General features: G+C 55.6%; 1 protein-coding gene across 4 annotated transcripts in view; it reads left to right on the forward strand.

The window, feature by feature from the left end:
- The first annotated feature begins 870 nt into the window (after positions 1–870).
- Positions 871–14,486, forward strand: part of NATD1 (N-acetyltransferase domain containing 1) — a 40,960-nt gene continuing 27,344 nt past the window's right edge. Inside the window, exons 1-3 of one of the 4 annotated variants that reach the window (XM_019656679.1) lie at positions 871–1,198; positions 9,687–9,805; positions 11,570–14,353. In XM_019656679.1, coding sequence (XP_019512224.1) covers positions 1,093–1,198; positions 9,687–9,805; positions 11,570–11,686 — 342 coding nt within the window. In that variant the 5' untranslated portion in view covers positions 871–1,092 and the 3' untranslated portion in view covers positions 11,687–14,353. Of the gene's footprint in view, positions 1,207–9,686; positions 9,814–11,569; positions 14,354–14,486 lie in introns of those variants that run through there. The other 3 variants (XM_019656678.1, XM_019656677.1, XM_019656680.1) reach the window with 3 other exon arrangements.

Consider the following 14,486-nt stretch of genomic DNA (forward strand, 5'->3'; position numbering starts at 1 on the left):
TGAACATCAAGCTTACACCTTAATAAACTAGTAAAAAGTAATCTATAGTCATGTAATTCAGTGTTGCAGCTATGGGTAGGAGGGAAGGGCAGCTTCAGATATGAGCAAGTTCAGGGGCAGTGGAAGCCTGGTCAATTCCCTTTCAAAAAAGTATGGGTCCCGGAGAGTACCATATGTCCTCAAGCAAGTCCCTGCCCCTCTTGGGACTCAGTTTACCCATCTGAGGAATGGATCCAGGGATCGCCAAGGTGTCTTCCTGTACTTCTGCATCTTTTGAGGAGCAGTGGCATTTGGTCCCTATCCCAAACAAGGCTTCTCAGGCTAATCCCTTCTCAGCAGCCACAGCCGCGCATGGGTGGGATCTGCAGCATCCAGGCATCCTCCCAGAGCCTCAGCTGTGTGACCTCACAAAGGTCTTTCACTGCTCTGGGTGTCTATTTCTTCATCTGTAAAGTAGAGTCATGCATATTTATTTCTCAGGCTTGTGATGAGAATTTTCAATGAGCGTAGTGAATCCTCACCGAGTGCTTCCTGTCTCACTAAGGGCTTTGCCATGCACAGGCCGGGCACACAGCAAGTGCTTAATAAATGGTGGTTGCGAGAGGATGATCAGAATTTCCCTACAGATCGTTATATCTTCTTGAGGAGGGGTCCGTGTGGAGGCCCCAAAGCTGTCAGTCAAACGCCAGACAGAAAAGTAGCCCGGGGACAAATATCCTAGCGTTGTTTTGCTTGGAACTGCGATTGGAACGCTGCCGGAGAGGCGTGCGGCCCCTTTAAGAGTGGGATGGAATGTATCAAAACAAAAAGGCCCCGCGCTCACTGGCTGTGTGCCGCACGTGACCTCACAGCTGATTTCCTGCCCCCCCCCCCTTTTTTTCCTGCGGCCGCCGCCGAGTGTCAGTTTCAGCGCCGCCGCCTGCGGTCTCTCGGGTGCGGGCTCCCGGCCGTGCCGCGCTCCCGGCCGCCCCGCGCCCCCGCCGTCGTCCTCGCGCCTCCGCGCCTCCGCGCCTCCGCCGTAGCAGGCCCGCGCACCCGGCCCCGCCGAGCCGGCGCTGGCCCGGGTCCGAGCGGCCTCTGCTCCGCACGCAGATGGCGCACGCGGCGGCTGCCGTGCCGCTGGGCGCGCTGGAGCAGGGCAGCCCCATCCGCGTGGAGCACGACCGTCGGCGCCGCCAGTTCACCGTCCGGCTGAACGGTAACGCGGTACCCGGCCCGCCCCCGCCTTTTGTTTTCGAGCAAGCCGGGCCTGCTGAGGCTGCCCCCTAGCTGGGGCGCGCGCTCCTGTCCCACAGCCCTGGAGGGGCGTCGCGAATGAGCGCCGCAGGGTGGCCTCTGGTGGCCGCCGTTGGGCCCAGCGCTCCCGGCGCGGGCCAGGGGCTGCACTCGCGGGCTAGGTGGGGGCGCGGCCGACTCGCGGTCCAGGGAGGGGCGGACCCACGCGGAATACTCCGGGCGGCCTCCAGGAAGGGAGGAGGCAGGAGCAGGGCAGCTCTGGTCTCCCGCTGCCAGCCCCCTCCCTCAGCCACTGGGAACCCGCACCTGCTCAGGCCCGGCTGTTTTCCGATGTTGTGTTGGACAACCGCTGGGGCTGCTGTTTGAGATCCTAGAGAGTGGGTCAGCCATGACCTACCCCATCTGGTGTTAAATGGCTTCTTGCTGCCCCCTGGGAACCATAGCCTTTCTGCACCAAGGGTTTTGGAAGAATCCTCTGGGCAGACTTGGAGATGACCGAAAGAGGGGCTTCTGCCCGCGAGGGTGGGCGATGTGTGGATGGGTATGGTGTCCTCATCAGACTCCAGTGGCTCTGAGACTTCTGTCAAATTGCCTCATCTCTGGTGTCCCAGTTTCTCCATCCTTACTAGGGGAATAACATCCGTGCATACCTCTTGGCTGATTGTAAGAATGACATGCTGTAATAAGAGTAAAGGCTTAGAACAGCGTCTGTGGCACATAGTGCTAATAAGCACGTACTGATCATTATTTTTAAAACCAGAAAGCAAAGTCAAATCTTCCTTTCCTGTAAGGAAAGATTCCTCTTTCCTTACTAGCCTACACAGCTCCTCCTAAGAGGTCTAGGGTATCAGAAATAGAATTATAAAATCAAGGACCATGAATCCCCTTCAACCCACCATTTCTGCATTAATAGCTTTTTCTTCCTTTCCAGCTGGATCCCCTGTGGCAGTATCTGAGCTGGAAGCTTAGAGACCACTGGGCCCATTTCTGAGAAGGGAAGGCCTGCCTGAGGTCAGGCAGTAAGTTGGGGCAGAGCTGGGATAGGGTCCTGCCTGATCTGACTCCTGGAACTGGGCTTCTCCAATCTGCACTTGAACGCAGTTAGGAGGGGCCAGGGACTGGGGCATGGACATTTCTCCAACCCCTTTTTAGGCTGTGCTGGGGACTGAGCCAGGCCCTAGCACATCTCTGTTATATCATCCTTGTCATGCGGGCATCACCACCTCCCATTACAAATGAGTAAACTGAGGCTCAGACCACAGGGCAGGAGTAACTTGCCCAGCACATTAAGTGCCAGAGCCGGAACTCAAACACTGTTATTTCTACATGGAAGCAAGCCCTTCTGTCGCTGTGGTGCCAGCTGTGGCCTAGCTGGCCATGACACTCAGGGTCCTGGCCACTTGTGGGGAGGGGCATCGTGACTTTTCAAATCCTCTTTTCTGAGACTCCAGAGAGGCCTCTGTTTCCCTTCGTGGCTCAGGTAGTCTTATCTGCTCACAGATAAGAAGGGGATGTTCGGGGTTTCCTTTCTTTCTCTTTCACATGAATCCAGCCAAAGGACACCCCTCTAAGCTGGCTGTGATCAGGGCTGGACATGCCCAGCCATGTTTTTTAACTTGCCAGTTCTGGAGCCTACTACCCAGATGGCTAATGATTGTTATAAAGTGGACCGGGGATCCCCCAGTCGACCCCAGGGAGCAGTGCAAGGCTGCCAGTCCTTCTCCAGCCTGCACTTGGGGACTGTGAAGCCTAGGCTGGCCCAGCCTGGGTGTGCATGTGAGGGGGCAAGAGAAGGATCATCTGTGTCTGGGCCCCACCCTGCCTCACCTGAGGAGGGGAACAGCCTATCATAGTGTCTCCTGAACTGCAAGGCCAACCCTGGAGTCTGGTTCATCATGTCCATTGAGAGATGTGAACACCGAGGCTGAGAGTCAAAGCCACCCTAGGGCTCCTGGTGCCCAGGCCATCCTCATAGCAAAGCTGGGCTGATGAGCTTCCAGCAAGCTCTGGTTCTGGGTGAGGGTAGAGGTTCGAGCAGCTGTATTAAGTCCTAAGTTCCAGGCAGGCCCTGTGCACGTAGAATCACTCATCTTATCTTCATAGCACTGCTGGGTGGGTTGAGGGGAAACTGTTCTTCCGTTCTATAGGTGAGGAAACTGAGGCATTGAGAAGTGACTGACTCACCCAGTCTTGCATGTTGGAAGTTGAAGAGCTAGGATTTGTTCCACAAGTCCTTACTGAGCACCTGCTATGTGCCAAGCACTGTTCTAGGTGTTGGGGACTCATGGGACTGACAGTCTCAAGGGTGGCAGACAATAAATCAAGTGTAAGGTGTCCTAGAAAACAAGGGCCTGGTAAGAAAGCAGGGCAGAGGGCAGGTGTGTCAGGAAAGGGCTGCTGTTTAGAATCAAGTGTCCAGGAGAGGCTCCCTGGAAAGGTAGCATTTAAGTAAGGACGGCAAGGAAGAGAGCTGTAGTGGGAATAGTGTTCCAAGTGAAAGGAGCAGCAAGTGCAAAGCCCTGCAATGCCTTTGGGCATTGGGAGCAGCAGGGGGTGGAGGAACAGAGACAGGATGATCGTAGCAGATAACATCAGGAGGTCATGGGAGTAGATGGTGCAGGGGCCTTGGAAGGCATTGTGAAGACTTAGCTTTGACTATGAGTGAGGTGGGTACATTGGAGGCTCCTGAGCAGAGAATGGTCGAGATGTTCCAGGCTCCCCTTGGCTGGTCTGAAGGAAATACACTGTGTGAGGTAGGATAGAGCAGAGGGGTGGCTACTGCACTAGTCCAGGCAGTGTTAGCAGAGGTGGGGAGAAATGGCTATCTCCTGAACAGATGTTGAAGGAAGACTGGATAGGTCTTGCTGACATGGAGTGTGAGAGAATGCTAGAGATCAGGCTTGTCTGACCTCCAAATCCAGGTTCTAAAATGCTAGCTTGTATATCACCATTTCATAGGTGGAGAAACCAGGGCACAAAGCCAGTAGACAGCTATGCCAGAATTGAGCCTCCACCCCCAGGCCTCCCCTCTCAGCCATGGCTGAGTGTCTCACTTGCTTCAAGAAGAAGGGTCATTTGGGAATCCTAGAATCCTGGGACATCCTCCCCAACCCCCATTTTGCAGATGGAAAGACTGAGGCCCCGGAAAGTCTGCCTCTGGCCTCCCTCAGAACCACCAGAGGCAGCAGGGCTGAAAGTGCAGCAGCAGGTCTTGTGGCATTTGGATCCCTGGATATGAGGCCCCTGCATGAGCCCATGTTGCTCCCCCCCAGAAAGCCCCCGTGCCCCATAGCACCCTATGATGGCCACCCAGAGCCCTGTCCCTGAGTGGGGAAGTTTGGGGGGGATGCCTAGTATGGCAAGGGGACCGACTGGGTCTGTGGGTGGACTTTCCTGGGTAACCCCCAGGGTCTGCACTCATGCTTCCTGGCTGTTGGCTGGGCCCCTTAAGCTTTCCCAGGCCACAACCCCTTCTCTGTAATCTACCCCTGAGCCATCAACATGTGGCCTCTCCCCAAACCAGGCTGTGCATGTGGAGACATCCAAAACACCATCTGGGTGCTTCTGCACCTTTTTCTCCTGCACCCACTTGTCCCTGGTCAGCGACCTCAGCCCCCAAGAGGCAGCAGAAGGCCTGGTTCCGGCTTTGCCCCTGCCTCATTCTCCTCATCTGTATAGTGGGCGTTTTGATCCACTGACCTTCCTCTCATGGATGGTGTGGGCAGAGCGGAGATGGTGGAGGTTAACGCTCTCTGCAAAGACCTCATGTCTCCCACCCAGAACCCCTGATCTTCTCCCCACTTGCCAGGGAAGATGGTTTCTTGGTGACTGCCTCTCCTGATAACTCCCTGGGGCCTTTGGTCCTGGGGTTGGGGCCATTGGAGTACTGGGGTGAAGACCCATGGAAAGGTCTCTCACTACCCGAACAGCTTTAACTTTTCTCAAAACTAGTTCAGTTCATGATCTTGATGTGGTTCTCAGGCCCAGGAGAGAAGTAGCAGTTGTCCCGGGACAGGAGAGGTCTTGGGAATGAGGCATCGGGACTGGTCTGAAGTCACCTGGCAGAGCTGGGACTGGAACCCAGGGCCCTTCCCTGCCTTGGGCTTGTTCCTGTGCCTTCCAAGAGTGGCAAGTACTGACCCTCTTTGCTAGTTAGAGACTTGCGGTTCTTGGTGGCTCACAGAACTCAGCCCGGAGAAAGGCCTGTGTCCAGCCAGGCCATGCCCAGGGGCTCTGCCCAAAGTGCCCAGGGCAGAGATAGCAGTATCCATGGGCCCAGCTTCCCAGATGCTGGTGACGGGTGGCAATGTGCCCAGGGTAACAGGGTAACTAGTAGCACTGCCTTCTGCTAATGGTCAAGGAGGCCTCTGGGGAGGTGATGTTTGGGCTCACATTGAATAGTAACAAGCCAATCCTGGGAGGCTCTGGGGGAGGGGTACCAGGAGGAGGGAGCAGCCTGACAAAGGCTGGGGGCGCGGAGAGCTGGGCATCTGTGAGGAGTAGGGAAGAGGCCATTTTGGCTGGACCAGGGCCCTGAGCGGAGGATGGATGAGACCCACCTCGGCTTTCATGGGTCTATGCAGGGGTGCCCACGGAGATGGGAGCAGCGGCCAGATTCTAAGCATGTTTTGAATTATGCCCATGGACCTGCCACAGGATCAGCTTAGAGTCTGAGAGACAAGGCAAGGAGGACCTCAGGATCTTGGCCTGAGCCACAGGGGTTGGCCATTTTCTGGGGCTCTCCAGGTGGGTTTGGAGGAGGGGATGGGAGTTTGGGCCATGTGAGGTGCAGGCAGTTGGGACTGGGTGGCCTTTGTGGGCCCTTCAAGGCCAGGATGCCAGGCCACAGGCCAGGTACTCTGGGATTGCCCACTAAGGAAGGGTCTGGTTCCTCTCTAACTAGTGTGGTATGATCTGGTCAGTGGAGCACAGGGGAGGGTGTCATTAACACTTTCTTTCCCTCACATGTAGCCCACGCCCACCCTGCTGGCCCTGAAGCTCTTCTGTTTCCCTTTCAGCCAGAAGAGCCTCCTAAGTGACCTCAGCCTATCTCTAGCCTGCTCCACACACCAAAGCTGTGTGACTGCCTCTTGGGGCCTCAGTTTCCCTGTCTGTAAACAGGACTATGAGAAGTCTACCCATTTTGTAAGAGTCTCATGAGGATTAATATGTGGAGAGAGCTGAACATGGGCCTGCCCCGTGGCAGGGCCCCACAAGTATGAGCAGCAGTTGTTCCCATCTGCTGTCTCCTTAAAGGCGCACGGTCTCTGGAAAGGCTAAAGTGCTGGGCCTGCCAGTAGCCCACAAATCAGCCTCAAACCCCTATAGTGTGTCTGGCAGAGAGAGAACAGCAGTTGTTTGTAAGACAAATATTTCTTGGGTGTCTCCCTTTGGCTGGGTGCTGGGGATGCAGTGGTGACCGAGCCCTTGTGACCACCAGGAGCTGGCAGATGGGGAGGTGATGGGGCAGACACTTCCCAAGGCCACTTAGCATCTGGTCCATCCACGGCCCAAACAACTGCTCCAGGAATATTAATTGAGGGAACAGGTAGGCAAATGAACAGAGGAATTCTAACAGACTTGCAAGGGCTCAAGGTCCTACCACCTCCCTCTCTGCAGGGATGGCAGTGGCCCAAAAGCCGAGGTGTTTTCCGTGGCCTGCAAGGACCTATGTGATCTGGCCCCAGAACCCCCAACATGGCTTCCTACCACTCTTCCCCAACTCATTCCAGCACAGTTCTGCGAGCCCCCTCACTGCTTCTTGAACTTCTACCTCAGCGCCTTTGCACATGCTGTTCTCGCCACTTGGACTGTTCACCCCCCATATCTTTTCGATCCCTTACCCACTTCAGGTCTTGGCTCAAGAAAGGCCTCCCTCTTTAAAATGGCAACCCTACCCACTCACCGTTTCTCTGCTGTATTGTTCTCCAACTCATGACCTTTTGAATCCTATATTGTTTATAATGATATTGCTTATTATCTGTCTCCCTCCATGAGGGAGCATTTAGTCAGTTTTCTTCGCTGCTGCACACTTAGCATCTGAAGCACTGCCTGACACATAGTAGGCCCTTGATGAGTTTTGGGGGTAATTAAATGGCCAGGGCAGGCAGGCAGTTCCTTCAGTCGCTGGCGACCAGTATGGGCTTAGAATAGCCTCCTGATCTCTGCTGTCCTGTCCTGGGTGAGCTGAATTAACTCCAGCAGGGGTGGGAGACAAGAACTGAGTCCTGCGCTGTACAGTCCAGGCAGGCAGCAGTGGAGGTCAAAGCTGGGCCTCTGGCCCATTGGAGCAGCAATCAGGCCAAGAGGAGGAGGCCCTGGGGCCCTGGAGGCATGGGGAGGAGGTGGGGCTGGGGGCCACCCTCAGCTGGGCCTGAGAAGGAGAAAGGATATTTCAGGCAGAGGGAACTAGTGGGCAAAGGCCTGGAGGCAGGAGATAGAGAGAGGGTGTGTTGAGATGGAGGAGAAAGACAGGACTGAGCTCTGGGTCTGGAGGCCTGGGTTCTAACTTCACCTCAGACTTGCTGTGGGATGTGGATGTCTGGGTCTGTTTCCCCATCTGGAAATGGGGAGGTGAATGGTACCTTCACTCCTGGAGCTTTGGAGAACCAGAAAGGTTCCTAACTGGGGTTGGACCCTGTCCTGATGTCTGGACTCTTCGTTTGTATCCCTCAGTCTATCAGTCTTACGCTTGAGAAACTCCCCACAGGCCCAGAGCCCAGACCATTTAGGAACGAATACTCTATGGTACTTTAAAGCAAAAAACACATGAAATACAATTTGCTTTTAGAAGTCAGAAACACAATTGGCATTGACATGTTTTCTTTTAGGGACAGTGAACTGTGTATCTAACCTCAGTTTGCACTCTGTGTTCCGTGCCTGTCCTTCCATCAGCCGCCTCTTCCTTGATTACCTCAGCTCAGAGGTTTTTTCCTTGGAGGGGTCTTCCCTGGCTACCTCTGGCTAAATGGCCCAGTCTCTCCCCCAACCCAACTTATTTATTTCCTTTATACGCTCACTCACAACTATCTGAAATGACAAACCTGGGAACTGTCCTCCACTCCTCTGTCTCTTGCTCACCACATCCGAATCATCAGCTACACCTTCCAAACACCGTTAGAGTCTGGTCCCTCCACACACCCCTACTGCCTCCCTCAGTCTGTGTTCCCCTTTTCGCTCACCCGACTAGTGCAGCAGCCACCTCACTGGTTCCCCTGCTCCTGCCCCCAGTCTGTTTTCAGAGCAGCTAGAGTGAGTCCTGTGACATCATGATCACATCCTGTCCCTTCCCTGCCAAGGAACCTTCTGTGGCTCCAAGGTCATGATGGTTTAAGAGGCTCCGCAGGACACCCCCCTTTACTCCCCTCCTCCCCACCTCTCTACCCTCATCTCCACCCTGTCCTTTGCCCACTCTTGCCTGAGAGCCTTTGTATATGGTACTGGCTATTCCTCTGCCTAGGACACTGTTCCCTAGCGTCACATAATCAACTCCCTCTCCTTCCTGTTTTGTCTCCACCCAGCATAGCTCCCTGCTCCACCCCTGCCTGCTTTTTTCTTTGTTCTGTCTCCTAGTGAGTTCCATGAGGGCAGGACTCTGTCTGGCTTGTTCGTTGCTCTGTCCCTAGCACCTGAAATAGTGCCTGAGGCTCAATAAACATTTGCTGAATGGGATAGGTGGATAGATGTATGGACAGATGGGATGGCTGGGCAGGTAGATGGGCAGGCAGATGGATGGATGGATAGATAGATGGATGGATGGATGGATGGATGGATGGATGGATGGATGTGGTTGGATAGATGGACAGGCAGATGGGGAACTAAAGACTTCGGTTAGAAGAACTCCAGTCAAATGTTTTCTAGAGGGACTTTGGTGGACTGGTGAGCTCCTGCCTTGGCAGGCCTGAGAGGCCAGTTTGTTCCTGTGTATGTCCCCAATGTCACTTTCTTGTGGATAATGATGCCATACTTTCTGACCTTCCCTGGGCCCAGCGGGGAGTCCTGACAAATCTCACAGCCTGATCTTCTGTCCCTTCTGGCTCTGGTTTGGTTGGGGACTTGCCAAGCCCTACTCTGCATCCAGCGCTGAGTGTGGGACATCAGACCCTCAGGAGGGTGCTCAGATGGAGATGCAGAATGGGAGGTGCTGGGGGTCCTGGGATGCTGAGACTGAGAATACAGCAAAGGCTTACGGGGGGGGGCCTTGGGTGTTCTGGGCGCTGCTCTAAGCATTTCGCAGAGATTACCTCACTTAATCCTCCAAACACCCCTATGAGGAATGTTTTATTATATTCCCACTTTATGGATGAGGAAACTGAGGCACAGAGAGGTTATTCAGGATCCAACTTCAGCAGCCTGGCTCCAAATGCCTGTTCCTGCACCCTGGCCTCTGTGCCTGGGTCAGGCCCCTAGAGTCTCCACAGTCTCATGTGTTTGCCACCCTCCCCCTGCAGGATGTCATGACCGGGCCGTCCTGCTCTATGAGTACGTGGGAAAGCGGATCGTGGACCTGCAGCACACGGAGGTCCCTGACGCCTACCGCGGACGTGGCATCGCCAAGCACCTCGCCAAGGTAGGGAGGTGCGTCCACCCAGAGAAAACCAAGGCCCTGGTGACAGACCCTGGCCTGTTTCTTGGCCAAAGGGCAGATGGGTGCCCGCTTTGCCAAAAGGTTGCAGCTGGGACCGGGAAGTCGTCAGGCAGCATATGTGTCACCTACTCCTGGCTCCTCTCAGGCTAGTGGCAGTGGTTCTGGGCCTAGGCCTCAGGTTCTGCAGAGCTAAGCCTTCAGGGCCACCGACACCCGACACCCGCTGTGTCAGGAGCTCACTGGCTGGGATCCCAGCACCTGGCACATAATAGGTGTTCAGTAAATTCTTGTTGAACAAGTGAATGATGAATGTTCAAGTAAATCTGCTCGTGACCCATTCCACTGTCCTACTCCCTTCATCCCCAAAGCACCTCAAACCCCAGGATGCTTGGAGAGGAGGTTTGAACTTAATGAGGGGAATTGCAGCCTGGAGCAGAGGATGGCCTTAAGTTCCTCTGAGAGCTGTTCCTGGGGCCCAGGTGCTGCTCTCTGCCTCCCCCCAGTGCAGGCCTCTGCTCCTCCTCCACCTGCTGCCTGGTTTTTTAGTTGGTACTGCCTGGATAGGGGCAGGGGGCTTGTGCCTGCTGGAGGACTGAAGTCTGTGGGAGCCATCTGTGTGACCAGTGAGGAAACTCCAGGATTTACTGACCTGGGGAAAGGGGAGTTGGGCCCCGTCCTCACCCTGGGGAGCCCTGCCCGTGACTTCCTGAGTCTTCCCTGCCCAGGGCAGGAGGGCATTTACCATGTGGCCTTTGGTGCCTTCATGGGCTTTCAACTTGTTTATCTGCAAAATAGGAGAATAGACTGGACTCTTGTCACTAGATCTCAGGTTTTAAACCGTAGGATCAGGTGTGGACTGGACAGTGAGATGCACAAAGGCCAGCCCAGGGGTATTGGAAAGTCAAATGGGCCAACCATGTAAGTGCCCAGGAACTTAGTAGGCACTCAGTAAATGCTGCTTCCTTTTTCACTGGAAGAGGCAATCCCACCCAGGCTGTCCTCTACCCTGTTTCAGCAAAATTTATTAAACACCAACTGTGTGCAAGGCCCTGAGGGCAGGGAGGTACATCAGATGTGCCCTTGCAGTACCTGTCCTGAGCTCATTGGAGACAGTGACACCAGCCATAGACCAAGGCCACACACTGACCGCCCCCCCCCCATCACTTCCCTCACCATTGCCTTTGAGAACCCTGTAATAACTGTGGGAGCCCTGAGGTGCCCTGACCCAGCCTCCAGGGAAAGGTTCCAGGAGGAGACCTTAAGTGAGCTGTCACATGAAGGATAAGTAAAAAAGAGGAGTTTAGGCAGACACCCAGTGAACGCAGAGGCCCTGAAATTAGAAAGCAGGCCTTGGGGTAGGTGTGGGACAAACAAGACAGGAAACGGGGTGGGGCTTTCCAGGTTTAGCTCCTGCCCACGTCACCACTTGGCTCTTGGCTGCCCTGTGTGGAGGTTGCCTCCCGGGCAGTTTTGGGGAGGGGCTCAGGATCTAGTCCTTGCTCATTCTCTTCCATGACATATGTCTCGGACAATTTACCAACACTTTCTGCTTCAGTTTCCTCAACTGAAATATGGGGGTGGTGATAGCACCCGCAACCTCCATTGTAGACCCAGTGGACTAGGTGGCCATGGGTAGCCAGTTCTTGCCCTCAGACGGAATAGCCTGAGAGGTGTGGGGGCTGGGCCACCATGAGCCCAGGATGCGTGCTATGGGCACTGACCACTCTCTCTCTGCCCGGCTGTCAGGCTGCTCTGGACTTCGTGGTGGAGGAGGACCTGAAGGCCCATCTCACGTGCTGGTACATCCAGAAGTATATCAAGGAGAACCCGCTGCCACAGTACCTGGAGCGCCTGCAGCCGTGACCCCGGCTCGCGGGGCAGGAGTGCTCCTGCCAGATCCTTCCTCATGGCCTTCACCCTGGCCCTCTGAGTGCTCTCAGGAAACCTGGACCCCACGGGGACAGACTCAGAGTTATTTTTGTAAGGATGCTCATCTGTGGCCTGTGGAGGCAGCTGGCCGAGGATGGGCAGCAGTCCAGTGACTGTGACCAAGGAAAGGCCAGGCAGCCGCAGTCCGGCAGCCCCCCTCTGCAGACGCTGGCCAGCTTCCCAAAAGGCCGCATGTCCTGTTGTGGGCAGACCAGTGAGGGCCTCTCTCCAGGACCAGAACAGGAACAGGGGTGTCCCTGTGCCCAGTCTGGGTCCCACCTACTGTTCCCTGCTCTGTGATTGGCAGGGGGCTGTCTTGGAATCCTCCACCCGCCACCACTGCCTCTCCATCTGTGTCCTTTCCGCAGATGAGGAGGGTGTCCTGAGCTGAAAGGAGCAATAAGAAACTGTGTGCCAACTTACGAGGGACACAGCGCAAGCTGTGGTTGCCACTAACGCTGCCCCTTCTCTTCCTCTGACTTGTGTGCCCTGGCAGGGGTCAGCGAGGGGCAGCCCTCCCTGATGTGTGAGCCCAGGAATGGATAGACTGGGCACTGGTTCAGGCTCAACTGCACACAGGCATGCGCACACGGGATGCTGAGTGCCAAGCTATGCATTGGCTGAGAGGCTGATGGGGGTGGTGCATTGGCTGTTCTCTTCTTGGTACCAGTTCCCTTAACTCCTTGCCCCCTTGTCGGCCAGCTCTGCAGGAAACCAAGGTCCCTGTCCCCCATGGTTGCCCTGCCGTCACCTTTTGCCTGTCTGCCAGGGGCCAGCTCCAGGTGCGGTCAAGCATCTGGGATGGGAGGGAGGCAAATTGTCCTCAAAAACCATCCTCACCACCCAAGAGAAAGAAACATTTCTGTGGAGGGATTTCCTTTGTGGCCACCAGACATCAGAGCATCTTTCTCTTGGTGAACTTGTCTGACTGGGGTCACAGGGCCCCTCCCAGACCAACCCTTCCTGGTAATGGCTTGGGGGGCATACCCCAGCGCCCTTTGTTTAACACCCAGCTTTTCTGGGGTCTTTGGGGGCTCAGGGTCCTAACCTCCTGTGTTCCGCTCCCCACAGGTCAAAGAGGAACCCAGGAGTCAGGGTCCCTTTGGGGCAGAGACATAAGTTAACAGTGAATCCCTGAGAGTGATGTGTCCTGTCCGGTCCTCTGGCTGGGGATGGGGGCTCAAGGAGATGTGGGTGCTGGGGACACTTGTTATCATGGTGACTCCTCCCTTTATCCGACTTGCTGCAGCAGATGTTGGCTTCTGCTCACCTTTTCCACTCCTTCGTTCCTAGTCTCTACCGAGCCTCTCCCCCACTCCCTTGCCTCCCTCCACCGCAGCAGCTCAGGGCACTACCCCAGACGTTTGTGCACAGACACCTTCCTGCCCAGTGGCAGGAACATCTCGCTGTGCACATTCACACTCTGGCCTCCAGGAATCCCCAAGAGGACTGAGGGCACCCCCTAGCTCTGTTTGCAAAGGGCTGTTGTGAGGGACAGGGAAGCCTCTGGGCCCCCACATACTGGGAGTTGTGGGCCAGGAAGAAATCACTGGCAGGAGGTGGGCTCAGCTGCTGGGTTTACTCCAAGGCTGGGAGTGTCCCATTTCTGGCACAGTTTGAGAAAAGAGCGGGTTGTAGGCCCGAGAGTGGAAAAGCGAGCCAGCCCAGGGTCTGGGCCCTTTCCCTCCCTCCCTAGGCCCACCCCCTCCCCATTCACACATTCCTCCCCAAGTTTAAGCACAGACTCCTTCATGAAAACTCTCCAGTGGCTCAGTGAGCTGATGCTGTCTCCCCCTGCAGTCTGTGGGATAAGGTGACCCAATTCCAGGAGGGTGCCCTACACACAAGAGCCCAGGGAGCAGAGGCCAGGTGGCGCCAGGTGGGACCCATTCCCTTCCCCACTGTGTCCCAGCCTGAACCTGTGTTCTCACAGCAGGCGACACGCCACGCCTGGGCCAGCATGCACACAAAACACTTTTTACTTGAACCAGGAGTCATGCAGGGTCTGGGGAGTGCTGCTCAGCCCTGGACCCAGGGACAGCTTGTCCCTAGTTTCTGCAGGTGTGACTTGGCCTCCTTTCCTCGGCTGCCTTAAAGTGCCACTGCACCGCTACAGGGGATCTGCTGCTGTGGCAGCCTGGCCCTCAGGCTCCAGCACAGCCTTGAGGCAGCAGTGATCACCTACTCTGCTTGGCTGGGGACTCTGCAGACCCTGGCCTGGAGACCCCAGCCCCCCTCAGCTGACACGGCCAATTTTGCCATGGCTGGCCTGCCCCTGGTGCTGTCCCCATGTGTCTGGTGTCCCAGCCCCTCCTATGTGTGCCCGGATGCCCCAAGATCCCTTGCTGAGGAGACGGAGAGGCGGGCGGGTAGGGGGGACCTTCCAGCAGATTGTCCAAAGGCCCCAGCTCTCCTGTCACATCTTGCTTTGTGGGTTTCTCTTTCTTGCCCGGTCAAAATAGGTGGTAACTCATGTGCCTTTCCTACTCAGGACCTGTTCCAGGTGATGTCTGGGCCAAGGCTCCAGAACTCCCTTTGTTATTTCTCAAACTCCTGAACAGATTGCATGACATACATTTCAATAAAAGCTGTGGCCTAGCGCATGGCTCCAGGACTGCTTCTAGAAGAGGCACAGCGGGTGTTCTCTGGCCAGGTGCTGCTGTCCCCATGCCACCTTGTTCCATACCCATGGCAATCTGTTGCCCATACTTTTACTGATGAGGCTACTGGGTCA

The sequence above is a fragment of the Hipposideros armiger genome, unplaced genomic scaffold (genome assembly GCF_001890085.2).
Source record: "Hipposideros armiger isolate ML-2016 unplaced genomic scaffold, ASM189008v1 scaffold_264, whole genome shotgun sequence".
Lineage (NCBI taxonomy): Eukaryota > Metazoa > Chordata > Mammalia > Chiroptera > Hipposideridae > Hipposideros > Hipposideros armiger.